At 39.6% G+C, this 20,612-nt stretch overlaps 1 protein-coding gene across 2 annotated transcripts in view; it reads left to right on the top strand.

The window, feature by feature from the left end:
* PCDH19 (protocadherin 19) overlaps positions 1-20,612 on the top strand; it is a 103,193-nt gene that overhangs the window by 40,471 nt on the left and 42,110 nt on the right. For both annotated transcript variants that reach the window (XM_036839977.1, XM_036839976.1), the window contains exon 3: positions 13,874-13,932. In XM_036839977.1, the coding sequence (XP_036695872.1) occupies positions 13,874-13,932 (59 nt within the window). The remainder of the gene's footprint in view (positions 1-13,873; positions 13,933-20,612) is intronic.

Raw genomic sequence — 20,612 nt, 5'->3', positions numbered from 1 at the left:
TTAGACTGGGTGGAAGGTCCCCTGGTCTGGGAAGCAAGAGTCTCAGGTTCTTGGTCTGACTTTGCCAAAAATTGGCTATTGATTTTGGATTCAAAAACTCTCTGGGCCTCATATTTTCCATCTGTTAAAAAAGGAAAATAATACCTTGCCTATGTACTTCTTAAGACTGTTGTGGTTATTGGAAAAGAGCATAGGGCAAGGCTGTGTGAAAAACAGTCACCATACTGAAACAAGGTGCTGTTTAAGAAAATAATTTTTTAAATTGGGCCATTGAGAGACACAGCCCTACAGGTGTTTCTCACTGTATTAGATTGTAAAAACTTTCTTTAAATGTGTAGATTGTATCATGTTCATCATGATGTGTATTATACACTGTCATCTTAGTGTTAATAAACATACCATTCTAATTTTTTAGGTTCACAAGTGATTCTTTGGATGAATGAAAGAGATGGGTTTACAGGGGTGGGAGACAGAAGGGTAGTTTTAACTTAAGCCAGTCCTCCCTACAATCTAAATTCTTGAGAAATGTTGAAACAAATACAAGTCTAGGAAGCACAGTAGCCTTTCTTAAAAGAGTTTTGCAAATCCTTACATTTCATCTATGGAAGAGACAAATGAGCTCCTCCTATCTGATGGACAGGTCTAACATCAGCTGTTAGCTGACTAGCAAGTAGTGGGTGAGTACCTGCTCTGTGCCAGGAATGGTGACAGGCACTGAAGATACAGACACTAAAGACGTGGTCCTTGCCTTCAAGGAGTTTCCAGTCTCATGGGGCTGACATATAGGTAATAAAATGTGTTACATGATGTGATAGAGGTAAGTCTACTCCTTATATTTCCTTAGGTCACCAAGGGCATCACATTTCAGAACTGGAGAGTCCTGAGTCACAGGCCAACAGTCTCTCTAAGGCAGCACTGTTCAATAAAACTTTATGGGATGATGGAAATATTCTATATCTGTGCTGTTTAATACACTAGCCACTAGCCACATTTGCCTACTGAGCACTTGAAAGATGGCTACTGTGATTGAGGAACTAAAAATTTAACTTGATTTTTGCTAATTTAAATTAAATTGCTACATATATCTGTGCTATTGGACATAGTATCTATGCCATTGGACAGCACAGCTCTAAGGAATGGTAGAATGAGCCCACAGTAGACTCCAGGGTGGTCCTGAGTTGAACTCTCTCATTTCTTTGGAACTTAGAAGGCCCTGGTCAAGCTGCTCCAGCCCTTTAACCATGTTTTTCTATCCACACACTACACTAGGCTTTGAATGGCTCCTTTCCAGCTGACTGCTCTGAATTATGCATGCTAATGTGCTTTACTTATCCCTGGGATGAGGTTTTCTTTCTTTCTTCCTTCCTTCCTTCCTTTCTTTCTTTCTTTCTTTCCCTTCCTTCCTTTCTTTCTCTCTCTTTCTCCTTCCTTCCTCCCTCCCTCCCTCCCCTCCCTTCCCTCCCTCCTTCCTTCCTTTCTTTCTTTCTTTCTTTCTTTCTTTCTTTCTTTCTTTCTTTCTTCCTTTCTTTCTTTCTTCCTTCCTTTCTTTCATCTTACCTTTCCCTCCCTCCCTCCCTCCCTTCCTTCCTTCCTTCCTTCCTTCCTTTCTTCCTTCTTTTTAAAAAGAGATTCCATGACAGTTCAATCATAACAGAGGAAGCAAATGGGGCAAAGGAAAACTAGTTTATAAAGGATTTTAAAGTGTCTCAAATCTTGCCTTTCACATAATTTCAGATGTTATGAGGTCGTTTCAACTCTCTTTAGATGAGCTTTCTTTCTCTCTCTCTCCACACACACACACATACACACACACACACACACACACACACACACACTCCAGCTAAGGTGTTGAATCAGCAATTAGAGAAGTTGGGTCCATGTATATATATTTTTATCTCTCATGCCAGAAAACAAGACTGTTCACTGCATTATTTCTTTTTCTGATAGTACAGATAGGGGGAGAATTAGATAAAATATCCTAGTAGGAAACCTCAGAAAAAAACTATTCATGATGTTGAATGGAAATTTAGTTGCAAATAGAAATGAGTATTCAAGAGAAATCGAGTTTATAACCTGATAATCACATGACCTGTCATTTGTCTGGCAGTTCACTTTTAGAAAGCACCTGCACATTTATTATTTTATTTGATCCTAATAAGAACTCTGTAAGATAGTTAGGACAGGTGCTATTTCCATTTTATAGATTAGGAAATTGCAGGTCAGAGAGGTTCAGTGATTTCTGCAAGGTCACACAGCTATTTTTACCTTGAAGGCTCTGTATTTGGAGGGTTTCTAGGACTTTTCTTTGAATAGTCTGTGTTCTTTTCTAAGCTTAAAACAACCTGCAGAAACAATCACCAGGGTGACTTATGGCCCTAACTGAAGCTGTGTCGACCAGGAACAAGCATTTTTTAATATGGAGACACAAAAACACAACCCTCTTTCCCTCACAAAAATTATATGTAATCTGCGTGTACCTGTGTGTGTGTTATGAATGAAGCTATGACTGCCCACACCTGTTTGTACTGGTTGAACCCCAAATAAAATCTTTCTTTGTTATCAAGTAGACACAAGTATTGGGCAGACCAGGATGAGGAGTGAGTGTGCTAGAAATGGAGAAAGAGCTGAGAAAACCATAATTCAAAAAGAGTCATGTACCACAATGTTCATTGCAGCTCTATTTACAATAGCCAGGACTTGGAAGCAACCTAAGTGTCCACCGACAGATGAATGGATAAAGAAGATGTGGCACATATGTACAATGGAATATTACTCAGCCATAAAAAGAAACAAAATTGAGTTATTTGTAGTGAGGTGGATGGACCTAGAGTCTGTCATACAGAGTGAAGTAAGCCAGAAAGAGAAAAACAAATACCATGTGCTAACACATATATATGGAATCTAAAAAAAAAATGGTCATGAAGAACCTAGGGGCAAGACAGGAATAAAGACACAGGTGTAGAGAATGGACTTGAGGTCACAGGGAGGGGGAAGGGTAAGCTGTGACAAAGTGAGAGAGTGGCATGGACATATATACACTACCAAATGTAAAATAGATCGCTAGTGAGAAGCAGCCGCATAGCACAGGGAGATCAGCTCGGTGCTTTGTGACCACCTAGAGGGGTGGGATAGGGAGGGTGGGAGGGAGACGCAAGATGGAGGGGATATGGGGGTATATGTATATGTATAGCTGATTCACTTTGTTATAAAGCAGAAACTAACACACCATTGTAAAGCAGTTATACTCCAATAAAAATGTTAAAAAAAAAGAAACCAATGCAGCCAAAATAAATAAATAAATTTATTTAAAAAAAGGAGTATTTGAAAGATGGGCCAGGAGAAAGCTGGGGAGGGAGGACACTAAGAACTGTATGGAGAAAGCAACATAGAAGTTACTTGTACAGGTTGAGTGGTAGGACTCCCAGGCACAGTACAGTGTTATGTTTCTGACAGCATTAAGTTTTTTTTTTTTTTTTGACAGTTAAGTTTGGAATTGTTCCTGGTTTTTGCTGCTGGGAGTCTGATGGGAGAGGGAGGGTGAGGTGTTCCCCCTCATTATTTCTTAATCTTCCTGCAGGAGGAAATTGCTCTAGTTGTGTTCACTGCCCTTGAACCTGTCATGTTCAAGCAGGCTAGGGTATTTTTTTTTTCTCCCAAATAGTACATCCAGTCAGCCAGTCTTAATTACTTCTGTTTCATTGCATTCCTCAGAATCCTAATGAGGTGTGGCCTAGTGGTGTGAGCACAGGACCTGCAGTGAGAAATCTTGAATTCTAGTTGCAGATGTGACACTGCTCCTCTCTAGCAGAGAGCAAGTCTCTTAACCTGTTTTGTCCTGCTGGTAATGGGGTTACTAATATTTATTTAGCTTATAGTAGCAGGAGAATTAACTAGTTAATGTTGGTTGAAAGGGAAAAAAAGAAAAAAAAAGAAAAAAGGGCAAGTTTTTGTGTATCGTGTTCATTTCCAAATGCTAATTCTTTCAGGATGATATTGACAGGAGGCACCTGCTCTGTTGCACTTATCAAGCACCTCCTGGAAGTCTTGCTGGATGGATGAGAAGCAAAATTCTGTGCTATGAGCTCTATAGAAAATGTAGCTACCTTCAAGCCCAGTTTCTAACTTGGGTGTCTGTTTTCTGCCCACCTAAGAATATTCCTCTATCTTATGGTTTCTCAAAGGTTAAGTACATTTTTTTTCTCTCTCCTGAAACCTTTTTTAAACTTTCTGAAGTTCTTTGTGATAAAAGGTTCCATATACATGCAAGGTGCTTTAGTAATTGTTGTTCTGTTGGTGCATTGCATAACTACATTACAGATTTCTGATACTCTGACAATTTCAAACTGCTCATAATATTAGCCACTTTTCAAGGTGTAATTATGGATTTACTGTGCATGGTTGCCAGCACTCTTATGTCAGATAGTAGCCTTTTGATTAATCTCTGTTTACAAAATCAGGTCAATTTCCAGCCTACCCTCACCATCCCCACCCTGGCATAAAACGAGAAGTTCTGTTAGGATTTGGGAGGACGGGTAGGGGTTTTGAAAGAATGAGTAAACATTTCCATTACTTCCTTGAATCAGTCCTCTTCCTATTGCTTCTCATTGATGCTTCATGAGGTGATGCCAAAGTGTAAGCTCTGTCTTGTCTCCAACACTGATTTGCTGCAGTGCTTGTTTAAGTCACTAGAAATTGGAGGTTACTGTGGATTTCCTTCAGTGCCTAATAATTTCGACAAAACCCAATGCCCTTTATTTAAACTCCAGTCATAATTAGAGGGTTGCCAATGTTAAGCCACCGATGGAGTCTGATTTTGAGAAATGTTTATTGTGCCTCATTAAATTTGAAATTAGTACTTAAGATCAGAAATAAATAATCTGTTTATATTTTGGTAGTGGATGCTGTGTGTGCACACCCTTTCCTCTATGCATCCCAGTGAACTGAGACACCCCTGTGTTTGCCATGGTGGTAATCAAAATAGCTACACCAAAAGAGAACTATGGAGGATTTCATTGATGACAAACAAGAAAATGATCTATTGAGTTGCATCTGATTAGAAAACATTAATATTAGAAGCTAACACATTCACTATTTCTAAGATGGTATATAACTCGGTTGTTTTTTGTCAGCATGATCACACATTACTGGCTTGAGCAACAAGCCGGTACAAGGGAAATGAATTTAGAATGATATGCCAAAGGCTGTTACTCCTTCACTCTTAAATAAGCTTGTGGAGACAACTGGGTTGTAAGTGATGTATAATATAAATAATGAGATTGGGGCTGGAACTGGATTTGGGGGTGTTGTTTTGGCCCACAGGCACAGGGCCACCCACTGCTTTCCCTCCAAATATTCTGAAAGTTTTTCAGCTGACAAGGCTTGCTCAATAGAAATTGTACTCTGCAGGCAGTCAGGGCTCTGTAGCTGCTAAGTAGTAGAGAATTGAGACCAATGAAATAGAATTTAGCAGAAATGGACCAGCTCAGAGTGCTGGACCTTCTCTAAGCCAGGAGGGCTCAAAGATAGGCTGGATTCAGGAGAGCTCATACTGTGGATCCGTGGGCCATTGCTTGTGGGACGTCTTATATTGGTTTCTTACTGTCAGTTAGACCAGCTTTACCAAATCATAGCTTCTGAAGTTGAAGCTACCCCGTAAGTCATCGCTAGTCATCTTAGGTCACCTTGTAAAGATGGTTGTAAATGCCTCTAAAGGACAATTGAAATGGTCACCAAGGTTGCAGGGAAGAAAGTGGCTCATTCCTGGATCCTTCGGGCTATGTGACTGGGTCCTCCATCTAGGTCTGGAGAACTATCTTCAGTTAGTGTGTGCCAAATTTTTCTTTTGTCTATCTGCTACACTATACTCTCCTGACCCACTCACTGAAAGTAGCCAAGAAAGTCATTCAGAGAAAAATAGGTATAAAGCAGGCTAATCACTTCCCTGATGTTTCCATCTTGTGTTTGCTTTCCATCTCAGTAGTAGGTAATGCCAAGAACAGTGTTCCTGGGGATTTTTCTTGTTTCTGTGACTTCTTCTAGCTGAGTCAGTATTTAACGCGGCTGTAGCACTTAACCTGTGTGTTTGTTTTCTTGGCTGTTTAAGGGGGGGAGTAACAATTGGCACCTGCTTGTAAAGTACTTTAATATTTGGGGATGAAAGTCACTCTGAGCCTGCAAAATAGCTTTAATGTGTTGTAGTTACATATTTGGGGATGGTGATTGGACTTCAGGGTTTGTTCCATTGGTGAATGTGGTTGATAGCTATTTACTTCTCAGGTTGAATTTCGTTTATGTGGGATGAGATAGTATGACTCACGTGATTGGGTTAGTCATTTTATTTAAACTACTTGTATCCACACCGAAGTCTTGTTGATTTTGCATTCCTGTGTAGAATAGGTATTAACTGGTTCCTCAGAGCTTTTTATAAGCAGATATTATTTTAAAGTGCACTGTGCCCCACAGAGGACTTGGAAAAGGGTCCCAGAGCCTTATTCAGAAGCCTGTTCTTATTTATATAATGGGATGGTGCTTAGCCTGGTCATTTAGTAGGCTCTTTGCCTCTGAATTGCGTGGATTCCCGAAGAAAGCTGCTAGGTTTCTCAAGGAGGCCTTTGTAGTAAAATTTGCACTGGGTTGCTCTTCTAAAGTCACAACTTTGACCCAATAAAAGATGAGGGTGGAGAAAAGTGATTTCCCTATGCTGCCTTTGTCACCTCTAGGTAGTCTGACCACATCAATGGTGCCAGTAGAATTTTAGCAGTGATGACAAAAGGCCACCAAGAGGGGAACTCTTTCAACTTAACTTGGATGTTAACCAAATGGGCTGTGTTTCCCACTGATAGCCCTGTCCTGAAAGCCATTGGAATCCTAGAGTTCCCTTCCACATGCAGAAAAGTAGCTGCTACGCTGTCAATCTGTGGCTCAGAAGTCTACAGATAAGGCAAAGCCTTATCTTATCACAGAAATTTTATCTACCCCTGGTTTGGAAACAGTATCATGTGTCACTACTGCCATTCCCAGAGATATGGCAGGACTGATGGATGATGGGCAGGAAGCACCTAACTGTGGCATCTTATCCTTGGCAGTTATATCCAGACTACTGTGTATTTATAAGGTCATAGTTGAGAGTGAGGACAGAGAACAAACTGTAACTACAGAAGACAGTGGGCAGAATGGATACTTTCTGAAGAAACAAGACCACCTTGGCCTAATAGAATTGGTCACCTGCTTTTACTGCAACGAGAAGCTTCATTCTAAACCTCTTCCATTTCTTCTCTGGTCTTTCATTGATGGATTCATTACATGAGTACTTGCTAAGTGTCCAGCATTGTGGCAGTGACACTTCAAATGAAAGCTTCCAATCCAGTTGGAGGATGAACTGACATGCTACACACTGAAGTAATCATAGAACCTGAAGAAATGCATAACTACATCACAAAGTCTGTACACTAAGTGCTGAGAACATGCTAAGCTATGTGGGATGATCAGGGATGTAGACATATTAGAAATGAAGGAAATGAGATATGAGGGAAGTAGAGGACTTGTGTTGGATGACTGCTTAGCTAAAGATTTAATTTAGATTTAGTGCTAAATGTAACAGGGAACCACTGAAAGGGTTCTTTGAGGCCTTGAAAAGAGAAATGCTGTGATGAAAATAGTGGGTGAGGAAGATTATCCACATAACGTTTTGCAAAATGGGCTCGAGGAAAAGGCAAATGGAATTGAAGAAGTAGTGGCACAAGGTGATGAAAGCTGTTGAAGTAGAGCCAAAAGGACATATACACATGCTATTTCTAAGAACTTCTTAAGTTTTATAACTCATTTGATAGGAGAGGGATGTGGTTTGTATTTGTGATATGGGTTTGTACATGTAACAAATATAAAGGCCAAATCCTCCTATGTGCATCACCTACTACCATCAAGCCATTAGGATGCTACTTAGTTCCGTAGAGTTGCAGTGTAATTCTCAAAGTTGCACTCCATAGCCTGTGTACAAGTATATGCCTGTGTCTGCAGGTGTATGTGTCTCTGTGTGTGTGTGTTTCATGTTTTTCTGAATGGCTGACATTTTAACCATCCCCAGCAAGAGGTCTATCAATTTGTGACCTCCTTACCGGTACAGCCTATATCTTTATTTTCATCCTCAGGGTTTGGTGCATGTATTTTGAATGGATGAATGAATAAATGAATCAGTGCATGAACAAGACCCATTTTGTTTTAGAATCCTACAATTTGAGGGGGCTCGAAGGGAACATTGGCATCATTTGGGTTATTCTCTTCATTCCCTAGATAGATAAATTAAGACTTCAAGAGGGATCAAGTGATTTATTCAAGGCCATCAATGAGTCAATGACAAACATGAGGAGGGAATTCAGGTCACCCCACTACACCACCTTGCTTACTATAGTCAAACTGCGTGTGTGTGTGTGTGTGTGTGTGTGCGCACGTGTGCGCACATGTGTGTGCATGAGAATTAGTGCTGGTGTGTACATAGGCATGGCTAGTGGAAGTTTATTTAGCTTGTTTTCCAGTTCAGGGTAAATATGAGCTTCCTAGTGATGGCAGCTCTGGGGATGGTGCCTTTTATTCCATCTTTACTAATTCCTCCTCCAGCTTTTGTTGTCTGGATGGATGTCTTTGAATATACATTCTAACTGGAGGCATGTTGGCTTTATTTTTATATAGAATTTACATTTTAACTTTTATGTGTTGAGGATAGTAAGGAGGAAAAAGCCATCTGTCAATTCATTTTCTAAAAACGCCTTTGTGAGGAGATGCTATTTGAATATCTAAAGCAGCAATTGCTTTTAGAAAAAGGTTATGCGTCTTATCATTATTGATCAAGAACCAGCATTTAAAAATCATTTTGCTGTGCATCTGATTTAGGATTCCAGTTTTCCTATTTGTATTGATAAGATGACTGAGTGAAAAATTAAAAAAAAAATTAGTTAGCAGATCGCAGTTATAATGCTTTTCAGTTTGATGGGACTTTTAAAGTGTAATTTAAAATGGCTGTTCATTTTCAGATGAAAACCTTAAGGTTTGATGAATCTCTGTTTTCATCTCAGCATCTGTAACCTTTTTAAACTTTGTAGCATGACCTGGGGATTTGTGCCGCTGGGCAAATATTCTAGTCCTGGATATCTGCATTTATTGGGCTTGTTTCTCCTTAGGGCTGAAGTCTCTCCTGGCGATAAATGTGGTGCTGAGAGAGTCGCAGTCACTCTTCCAGAGACTAGGGCACAACTCAGTGAACTGTGAAAGTAATGCAAAATGACAATTAAAGTAGGGCATTCTGGTACCTTGGGGGCCTGACAAAGTGGAAGTATTTGACTTCAGATGTGCCAGACTCATTAACATAATAACATATTACCCACCCCAAAGTCTCTCTAGAAGCCTCCCATATCCAGAAAGGAGCTGCGAATAGAAAGTAGTTAGCAAAGAAGGCTCCTGAGCAGGTAAAAAAACAAACAACAACAAAACCCAAAACATTGCACAGAAGTCCCTATAGTAAAGATCACGTCATTTCCCTCTTAGAAAAACATCTCAGCTCTCTACCCAGAACTTAACTCTCATTTTCTAGACTGCTCTAACAAATATAATTATATAGTTTCCAAGACAGCAGAGTGGAAATATCAAACTTGAAATGGAAGAGTGTTTTATAGCAAGTTGGTGGGAGACATATGTTAAAAATTAAAGGCAAGAACTCAAAAACCACAATGCTTTGGGGTCAGTGAGTGTACAGGCAAAACCTGCACGGTACAGTGATTTATGTTTAGAAAGGTTCTTCTAAGGAACCAATAAGGAACTGTGTGATAACTTTCAAAAAGAAGGCAGAATGGGTAGGATTTTAAATCAAAGTTTTAGTCCTTAGAGGAGAAAGCACTAAGCTATCTAAAAAACTCTGCTATCCAGAAGTATTTATTCTTTAGGTTTTCAGAAAATTAAGATTGTATTAAACCTAAACAAAGTGAGAAGTCTGCCCTCAGTGAATCCTAGGATAAGGAATTCTAATTAGAGAAGGGATTTGGGAGAAATATATTAAATGATAGGAAAGTGACTCTTATTTACCACTGAGACAGAAAATAAGTTTGCTCTAGACCCATTTTTTTTTCTAATGTCAAAATTTAGGTTTTTCAGAAACAAATATTCTTGTCTCTTTGTTGTGTTCCTGTGCTAAATAACTTGGCTGTATCATTAGAGATGGGGACATTTCCTAGTGAAATTAATGTGACATTTAGAGAAAATTTCCCCTCTCAAATGTTTCATGTTATTTGCCATTTAGAATACTTAGAGAGGGGATTGGAATAATGTCAAGCAAATTTTGATTAAATAAGGCTAATCAGGAGCCAATACATTCATGCAAAAAAGAAAAGCTCTTCTATTATTTCTTAAAAAGTGTTTTTCTGTTGTCATTCTTTATCTTCTATTGAGATCACCTTGGCAGATAATCTGACAAAAGAGATCCATCTTCTAAACAGCTGGGCTTGCCTTAGAAAACACAGCACATCAGGTCAAAGCCTGTGGCCCGTCTTTTGCTCAGGAGAGTTCTCCACTCTGGATGTCTGTTAGAATTACCTGGGAAGCTTTAAAAAAAAATACCAATGCCTGGGCCCCATTCCATGCCAATTACCTCAGAATCTCTTGGAGTGGGACCTTCACAACAGTATTTTTAAAAAAAATTCCCTAGTTGATTCTAATATGCAGTTAGGGCTGAGAATCACCAGCTTAAGGCATGCAAACTATTCATTAAGAAAAGATTATTTCCTTCTTCAGGGTGGTCTGAGTCGCATTGTTTGCTCTACCTGAAGTGTGAAAAAAATTTACTCTTTCAATGCACAGGAGTTGGGTTTGAGCACACGCCTTGAATCAGTACGAGCAAGAACACTTGATGTTAGTATACCCTGACCCATAAAAGGCCATCTATGGCCAGTTAGCTCAGTTGTTTGGATTATAGTTCTAATGAGGCCAGAATAGTATATCCTACCCAATTAGAATGATTCTGTTGCATACATTGTTTCCATAACGCTAACCAAGCTGCCTCACAAAGAAACCTGAGACTAATTAAAGAGGCAAAAGACAATGGATGACTCAGCATAGTTCCATCCATTATGGGAAAATCAGTTCTAGTAATCTGCCTCATGAACAGTACTTCTAATTGCATGAGGATGCAGCATGGGCCATCTGTCCGTTATGGTTGGTGCTGGTTTGGGGAATGGAATATTTACATTTGAAGGCCAGGACCCACGAGAATGGGAGGGGGGTTTACTCTTTTAGACTAAGAAAAAGGAGAAAGATAGGAAGGTGATAAGCTTCAATGATACTCTCCTACCTACAGTGGCAGATCATGGCTGGCTTTTCTGCCCAGGTTAACCCATCTGTATATCACAGCAAGGGAAAGAGAATTGTTAAGCTTTCCATAAGCAAGCCTTTTAGACTTGTGTCTTCTTTTAACTCAGTGCCTGTGAGTGGGAATCCTCAAGGTGAGATATATTATTTCATTAGGACCAAGAAGTAGTAGTCACCAGGGATAAATTTGTATGGTTTTGCTTATTTGCTCAAACAGAGTTCTGGCACCATGCCTGGAGGTCACATCTCCACAGGGCTCCATATTTGATGCACAGTGCACACAGATTGGACACCCTCATATGCAAGTCTATGTAAAATATTCTACTTGAAAACTGGCTTCTTTAACATGACAATATCTTGGGATGTTGCTCATGCTTTCCCTGCAAAGCCAGTATCCTCCTTTCTTTTACATCTGTTTCTCTATCTATTAACTTTCTTGAAAAAATGATTTAGGAAGTTTGGAGGCTGAGATGGACTGTATACACGTTACTCTTTTATTGCCCGAATGTGGTCAAATCCCTGATCCTACTCAGGGATCCAGGTTCTGTAGAAAGCAGAGGATAAGGGTTTCCATCATTCCCACCATGAGTCATGATAAATGCACTTGAAATTCCCCTTTGGATTTGTGTTCTATTATGCCTATTTTATAGAGGAGGAAAATGAGACACGTAGAAATTAAGTAATTTGTCCCAGGTTGTACAAACTAATAATTAAACTCCCGAGTGCTTAATCAATTCCCTGTTTTATTTGGATAGAATGCTTTTTGGGGGGCGGTTAGGAGATTTCCATTTACTAAATTATATATTGTACTGAATATCATAGAAGAGCACATTTACCTAACACCATTTTTGCATTTTATGTTGGTATAAAAATCAGTTCAAGAAGTGCTTGTTGGTTGACTGACTGATGGACAACCTCTTCCAGCATTGTATTCCCCATGCACCTTCAAGTCTGCTTCCTCCTTCTGTAATTATGTTTGCAACAATTTCAGCCTCCGTTTTCTTACGAACAAATTAGAAATGAACTGACCCTTTTGATTTTCACTCTCCCAATCCATTCCTTCCAACATCACAAAAACTTACTGTGGTTTTCATTAAAGGGGATTTTATCCTCTAGATAAAAGCAGTGTGGGTGGATATTATACAGCTTATCTTCAAATAAGGGGCATGTGGAGGGCACGGGCATGCCTGAGTAAGTACAGGGCAGTGATGGGATTTAGTTTTCTTCTCCATACGTTCTTCCTTCTTTCTCTCACCTACTCGCCACCCCTATCCCCACTTACTCTAGATACTTAGGGTCCCTATCCTGACTATTGGCTGTTTGGTGCTCATGTGGTAGTTAGATCTGCTATCACCTGTCCTGTTTTCCCCTCTACCAAATTCTGAGCTCCTTGAAACGTAAAGCTGCATCTAAGAGCCTAGCGCAGCTAATGTGAGACACGTAGTCATCGGAAAGGAATGTACTATTTTGTTAGCTCGACAGCTATTGTGTTTCCTTTCCCAGGCACTTTCAGTTGAAGTGATTTCAGAAGGCCCTAAGGAATGGTAAGAATGGTGAGAATTTCTGGTAGACTGGCAGGAGAGCGGAGGAGATGTGTTTGGGCATTTTTCAGTTTATACAATGGTTCAAGGAGAGTAGTACTTTAGTGTTGGAGGTAAGATCCACTTTACTGGACTTTCAGTTACTTCAGTGTTGACTTTTCCCTGTGTTCCCCCTTCTAAGGCTGCCCCCCCTTCAATCCACCCCCAACCTCTGGATGCTCATCAGCTGTTATCCCATCTCTTTCATCTGGCAGGTATTCTGCATTTGCTTTTGTAAAACCATTGCTCAGGCAGTCTGCTGTAACCAGATTAGACAGTGGTGTTTTAATGATAGGAACTTGCTATGATAGGTTTGCTTGCAAACTTCATGTTTCACATGAAAGGCTTTGGCACCCCCTGTGGACTGCCCTTCATCCTGTTTTAGGCATAATACTTGTTTGCCTTTATGTCTGTGATAAAACGAAGGCCTTCCTGTATAACCAGTGCTGAGCAAAATGTCTTAAAACAAAGGGAAGTGCAGTTTAAATCCACAGTGATTACCTTGCTTGCATTTCCATATCTATGGAATACATATTTTAACATGTTAATTATCTACTACTAATAAAAATACCTTTGAACTTCCAGTCAATTTGATGGGCACAGAATTGTGTCCACTGGGGAATGGGAAGCAATTAGTTTCTGTAAAGATTTTGGGTCATGCTGTATCCTCCCTAAGTGGTTGCATGGTCGGTAGCCAGGCATATTCTAGGGGATGTTTGTGTCAAGTTCATCTTCATCTGCCTGGGAGAGCTGCCTCCACAGAGCCCCCAGGGCCCCAAGGAGGTGGCAGGCATTCTTCAGGCTGTTGCACCACTATGGCCTTGGTTTCTGATTCATTCATTACCTCTTGCCCAGTAGAAAAATTCCTCCTAAGTAGGAGAGTTTAGCTCTTTTCATGAATCATCTCTGTAACCTTTTTAATCTTTTTTTTTCCCCCACTGCAGACTGAAAACTATTCTTTTGACTCCAACTACGTGAACAGCCGAGCCCATTTAATCAAAAGGTATGTTGGTTTGCTTGCCTATTTCTACAACTAAGCTTGACTGAATATAAAAAGTAAAAAGATTAAATATTTTTAATGGTGCCGTTTTCAGATTTTGAAATGAAAATGCCTATCTGTTTATTGTAGAAAATTAGGAAAATTCAGAAAAGCGTTAAAAAAAACTAAGTAAAAATCACTGGTAATTCCGACACCCAGAATCACTGTTGGCATTTTATCATGTTTCTTTACATAACTGTATACAGAAATAATTGACAAAATAAAATTGGGGTCATATTAAAATACAGTTTCATGTGATGATTAAGAAATCTAATATTAAAATTTTCTCCTGTGGAACTTCTAGAGAATTTCAGCATGGCTGTTATTTTGACAACTTTGAAATCATTTTAAGGCTATTTTAATGACAGATAAACTAATTCCTTATCTTTAAAAAACTTTATAGATGAGAGAGGGAAAGAAAAGATATTTGCCTAATTCAATAAATCTTGAAATAGAAGTATTTCAAATGAAGCGTTCAAAGTTGAGATTTGTGTGAATGGTTGGTCATAACTCAGTTATCCATGGAGCCACAGTGTATGTGAATACAGAGCTGCATACTGCCAAGGAAGATTTCTATCTGGTGTGGTGGGCACCAAGGTGCCCAAGGCAGGCAAGACAAGGGGTTCAGGGAGTCCTCTAAGGAGAGAACTTGTGCAGAAAAATTGGTACTGACCATTCAGATGATGCCTTTATTACTGTTTGATGCAAATATCCTCTTGAATGGTCCAGTGGTTATTCTGCAGCTAAAATTGAACTCTGTGTGTGATTGTTAAAATAATAGAAATGAAATAGAGAAGCAAGCAGGGTATGTTAGAGCTGCAGTAGAGATCTGAAAACTCTATTATTTGCTGGCTCTAATTCCATAAATTTACATCACCAGAGGTGTAGGATTTGAGGAATAAACTAGTTTGTTGTACAAACAACTTTAATTCGGATCTAATTTAATTCACGATGCTGCAGTAACCCCTGAAAACATGCTAGGTTTATCTGTATCGGTCTGGAATCGCTTGTGACCTTAAGTGTCGATCGTTAATTATCTGAAAATGGATAGCCCAGTATTAACAGTCATAGCATTGTTTGGAAGTTTTTGAGGGGTTGGGAGGAATCCATTTTGAATATTTCCTTGGCCCACAGAATAAAAACAAAAGGGGAGGAATTCAAAATTATCCGACTGATTTATTAGGAGGGAAAAAGCCCTCTTTTTTGTGTACTTATTAGAGTAACCACAGCAGAAATTTGCTTTCTTTCTGCTTCAGAACTGTTATTTCATAGCTCCTTTTTTAAACTTCTGGTAAAAACAGTGACTTACCTTATCCTCATTGATCCCTTGGGCTAGCTCTGGGTACCTGAGAATTCTACGACCAGGTTAAACTCATAGCATAAGCCGGATTTTCATAGCATGGCAGAAAGCTAAGACTCCTGGGGACCCTCACCGTCTTAGGTCAGACCTGAATATCCAATGCACAAGGCAAACTGATGAGATGAAAACTTATGTTCGAACATTTAGCTTTCGGGACACATGTATTTCCACAGCAGCTTTGGGACTCACTCGAACTTCTGATTTTGATTAATTACTTTATTTGTTTTTGTTTGCAAACATGGACACACAAAAGGCACAACCTGGACTCAATAGGATCTCAGTGGAAAAATCTCCTGATGTTGCCTGAAATCAAAGATAGTGGCTTTTTACCAGGGACAACCTTGATTAAGAGGAAACATCTGAAAGCTCAGGGACACAGGCATTTTTGCCAGGTTCTGTTTTTGGAACCCTGACGGCTTTAGAAAACCACAAAGGCCTTGGAATTTATAGGATCAATTGAATTTAGACAAAGCACAATACCTGGAAAGACACAGGGAATCTTGTGTGCTATGCTTTTTGGGGGGGACTAACGATTTTAAATGTAAAATGTGTGGAAAATGTTGAGAGTAGTGACTAGGTGATAAAACCACACAAACCATGTTCAAATAGCTCACAGTGATGTTTGAAAGGCGTTTCGCTGTATGTGGTTTCTTGAGGATCCATTTACATGCATGGAAAAAGCTCCTGGCCAGGACATTCTGAATCTGATTATCAGTTTTAATTTTATTATCAAGTCCTTGTTTCTTTAAATGCCAATCCAATTTCAGGCCAACTTTGAGAACTTCTTTTCCTATCCATCTTTTCTTCCTCTATTCACTTTCTACCCATCCAAGGATGCTTCTTGGACCCTTCTTTTTGGCATTCTCCAGCAGCTGTTAACTGTCTTACACTCAGACTTCTTTTTCTCTCTCTAATCTGTCTACCTAAGGTAAACCAAAGGAAAGCCAGAGGGCAAGGGGTTTCTCCTAGCACAAATCAAGGTTGAGAAGGGTGAAGAGTAGATCTGGAAGGGTAACGGAAGATATATGGCACATTCGCCCATAATCTTCTGCACTGAGTAATCTAGCGATATATTTCTGTAGTTTTTTTTTTCTTTTTTTCAGAACGTCACCTGTAACCTGCAGGTATACCCAAGATTTATGTCAGAGTCCAGATTAACAAGCCAAGACAGTTAGGATTTTTTCTGGATGGATTTCCTTCCTGCTATGTTTGTTTCCTTGCTGTCGTCTCAGAGCAAGGAAAGCCAGCAGTGCTACTTTGCCCCTGCTGCAACACTTTCCTCGTGCCAGTTTTCTGTGCTGCTGTCTGATACCCGCTTCTGCAGTGCTTTTTGAGCAATATCAAGCAGTGCATGTGGCTATAGCTCAAAGAAAATAAAACAGAAAATGAACATGGTACTGAAGCAGTGTGGGGAAAAAAGTGAACATTGGCTCCTAAACCATGCATAGTGCTTTCCTTTTCCACCCAAATTGTCCTGGGGTTTTGCAGCACCTGGTATGGTGCCTTGTCTATAACAAATGCTGGTACATGTTTATTGAAGGAATGGAGGAAAAAAGTTGAAAAAAACACCTCAGCATTTTTCCATTGAAAACTAGCATTAAATGTTTCTTTAAACCTGCAATTTCTGGCCTTTTATGTGCATTAGAATCTCCTGGGAGGCTTGTTAAATGCAGAGTCTCTAGCTCCATCCCTGGAGAATCTCCAGTTTTCATGCGTTCCCAAGGTGATTGTGATACAGGTGGGCCAGGAACCACTCTGGGATCTTCCTTATGTTTCTTAAATATAGTTTCCCTTCTCTTTTGACTTTCACTCTTTTCTCATTCTCAGAAGGCATTTCCTGGGTATATGGTGTGACCTACTAGGAAGATAAGACCTGTTTCCTTTCAGATTTTTCTGTCTTTTGGAAAGATTTCTAATATTTTAAAGGGTAAATACGGGTCAGAATGTTATTAACGTTCATTCACCAAGAATTTTCTGAGTAATTATTGTGTGCAGAATCTTGTTCTAAGTTTTCTCAGACAAACTTGTCCCTCTCTTGGCCACCAGAGCAAGTAATAGAAACATTTGTATTTGCAATACCATTGCAAAAAGAACCCTAATTTATTGTCCCACAAAAGTTGGTTTACAAGTCGTTCATCTCCCAAGAAGTACACAGGTAATAAAGCAAGTGGAATCAGCATTTTTTAGGCCTGGCATAAATTGTTATTTGTTTTGGGTGAGTGGCCAGTTACCAGGCTGTTTTACAATTTGCAGCATCTTGCTTACTGTCTTAAACTGCCTTACAGAAATCCATTCATTAAGCCACTAAATGTCCTTACAGGATGAGAGAGAAAAAGTGGTACTTAGACAGTAAGTGGTACTTAGTTTGTCAGATGGGCAAACTGAGCTTTAAACAAGTTAACTATTCTAAGGTTTGGGGGAGGGGGTTAATACTCCTTGCTTTTTCTTTAGAGAATATATGACTTATTCTCACCTTACCAGTCCCTTAAGTCCTAGTAGCCAATTCTTCACTATCTTATTATTTCTCTTCTTTCTACCTAAAAAACCAAAAGCTCCAAGGTGGTTTATAATATTTAGATGCATATAAAAACGACGATCAAAAATTTAAAAGACAGATCCAAAACCAATTACAAGAAGCTAAATAGAGATCCCTGGCATGTAACTCACTGCAATTAAACATTATATTTTCCTTGAAGCTTTTGAGAAGCCAAGACAGAAAGGTAAGTATACAGAGCGTGTCATTCTCATTTTTCAATAAAGGAAGGATACACATTTGACAGGAGAATTTTTTTCCTGTCCCTGAATTTTAGAAGAAATTAACATAGTGGACAATGTCTGACTATAGTTTATAGAAATATAGAAACATTCTTTATATATACATTTCCTATGTCAATCCTATAAAAAAACTATGGACATAATATTTAATTGTAACTCAATGAAAGCATTACCATATATGGGAGTAATGATCATATTAAACAATAACCATTTACTGAGCATTTGTGTATACCTGGTACTTCATGTGAACTATCTCATTGTGTCCTCAAAATGGCCTCTTGAAAGAGGTTTTAGCAAATGAATCTTATTATTTTATTTTTTTAGGTTTTTTCTTTTTCTTTCTTTCTTTTTTATTTTTTTAAATAGGAGTATAGTTGATTAACAATGATGTACTTAGTTCCCCGACAAGGGATTGAACCTGGGCCCTTGGCAGTGAAAGTGTGGAATCCTAACCACTGGACCGCCAGGGAGTTCCCAGCAAATGCATTTTACAGACAAGGAAGTCTAGGCACAAAGACATTAGCTATCAGGCCCAGGTTCCCATAGATGAAGTGGCAGATTATGGGTTATCACTTGTTCTAATGACTCCAAGTTCAGTGCTCTTTCCACTACAATCAGGAAATCTAATATGCTACAGGAAAAGAGTTTAAAGAACCTAGAGCAGTGGTTCTCACCCGGGAGTGATTTGGCAATGTCTGGAGACATCTTTGGTTGTAACTTCTGGGAGGGGCACTACTGGCATCTAGTGGGTAGAGGCCAGGGATGCTGCTAAATATCCTACAATGCACAGGACACCCCCCGCTCCCCAACCCACAACAAAGAATTATGCAGCCCAAAATATCAATGGTGCCGAGGTTGAGAACCTTGCTCTAAGGAATGGTTAATTGCATTGTCCTTATTCTACACCCCTCACCATCGTATATCTCAAGCAAGTTTTAGCAACTGCTGAAATGCAGTCAATTCAGGGTTGAATTCTGTGGTTTAAGGTAACAATTTTGCATTGTGGATTAAAGAAATTTTCACATGCTTCAGATAGCAGAAATGCAGGTCAAAAAATTATTTGTTATAAAAATGTAGGAACCAGTAATACCATCCAGGCAGGTTTCCTTTCTCCTGAGGTGCAGGGGTGCATGTGGGCAGGACCAGAGTTTTTTTCTAAAAAACAAACTTTGAATCTGTTCATGCTGTGCGATTAGTATTTACAGGAAGCCTCCAAATCTGTGCCATAAAACTAGAGGTGGTGACACACTTTAAAGCATGTGTTTCCATTTGGTCTTAATGACCATAAAAGACTCATAAGATGATTGATTTTTGAATAGAACTGCATCCTGGTGGGTCCACAGGGCTGAGTAGCTGCATGACATAATTTGGAGGAGCTGAGTGAGTTGGCCTATTGAGTGATTTTAGTTTTAATACAGTTGATGCTCAGTTATTCTTTCTGAAAATAATTAGCAAACAGGTCAATGCTTCACCCCCTTCTGCCCTTCATTTTCTGACAATTATGGCTTTCCAGTTACTGCCCTTTTGATCTTTTCCTTTTCATATTCAGGGCAGCAAGCATTCTACATCTAGGTTGGTCATATGTTAAAAATCTGCTGTGATTTCCTTTTGACCAAGTGTGGAGAATGACAATGTAGCCATTGTGTCCATGGCATAGCTCTTCATCGTATGTACTGAATGTTCTTATCAAAGCTTCAGAGAGCCAGGCCTGTGGATGTTCAAGGTTGAGCAGATCAAGCGAGTTTGCAGTGTCATCTCCACAGGGCTCCCTTTTCAGAGGTAGAGTAGGTCTGTTGGGACTTGTCCTAATTCACAAGCGTGCCACTCTCCCTTGTTGAGACAACAACACATTTTCTTGAGTATGCCTTTGCAGCTTCCTCACTGACTAGGGAATGGATTCCCCATTCACTAGGTATTTCAGATGCATAATTTATGGTCCATGGTGGAGCACACCTGCAGATCCTGTCAGGACATGCGAAGTATTAGAAATAGCAGATGGGGCCTCTATGGATGTACCTAATGTATTGTTCTCTAGTTCGTGAGAAATGGTGTGGGGTTTTTGGGTAGTATGCTTAGTGCATTGAATGGTGGATTGATTTAATAGGTGCAAGAAAAATTTACACACAAAGTCTTGAGCTGCAAGTTGCCATGTTCTTAGCATAGCTACACTCACAGTTTCCTTAGAGTTCACTCTCTGGTTCTCACTTTTGTCTTACTTTCCATGCATGAAGGCTCTCTTCTTCTCAGCTCCTACCTCTCCTCTTTTTCTTTGACTCTGTCCCTCAACCTTTCTCAGTTAAAACTGACCTGAGTTCTCTGATCCTGATAACCCTTTCTATTTGAATTGCATTACCTCAATTTCTGCCACTTTCATTTTCACAGTTGGTTAGTAGATATCTTTGGAGGGGTAGTATACATAGTGTTTAAGGGTCCAGGCTCTGCAGCTCGACTGCCTGGGTTTGGTCTTAGATCTGCTAACATTTTAACCAGCTGTGTGACCTTGGACAAG

The sequence above is a fragment of the Balaenoptera musculus genome, chromosome X (assembly GCF_009873245.2).
Source record: "Balaenoptera musculus isolate JJ_BM4_2016_0621 chromosome X, mBalMus1.pri.v3, whole genome shotgun sequence".
Taxonomy (NCBI): domain Eukaryota; kingdom Metazoa; phylum Chordata; class Mammalia; order Artiodactyla; family Balaenopteridae; genus Balaenoptera; species Balaenoptera musculus.
The sequence above is the reverse complement of the archived record's forward strand: the minus strand, read 5'-3'. Positions and strand labels throughout refer to the sequence as shown.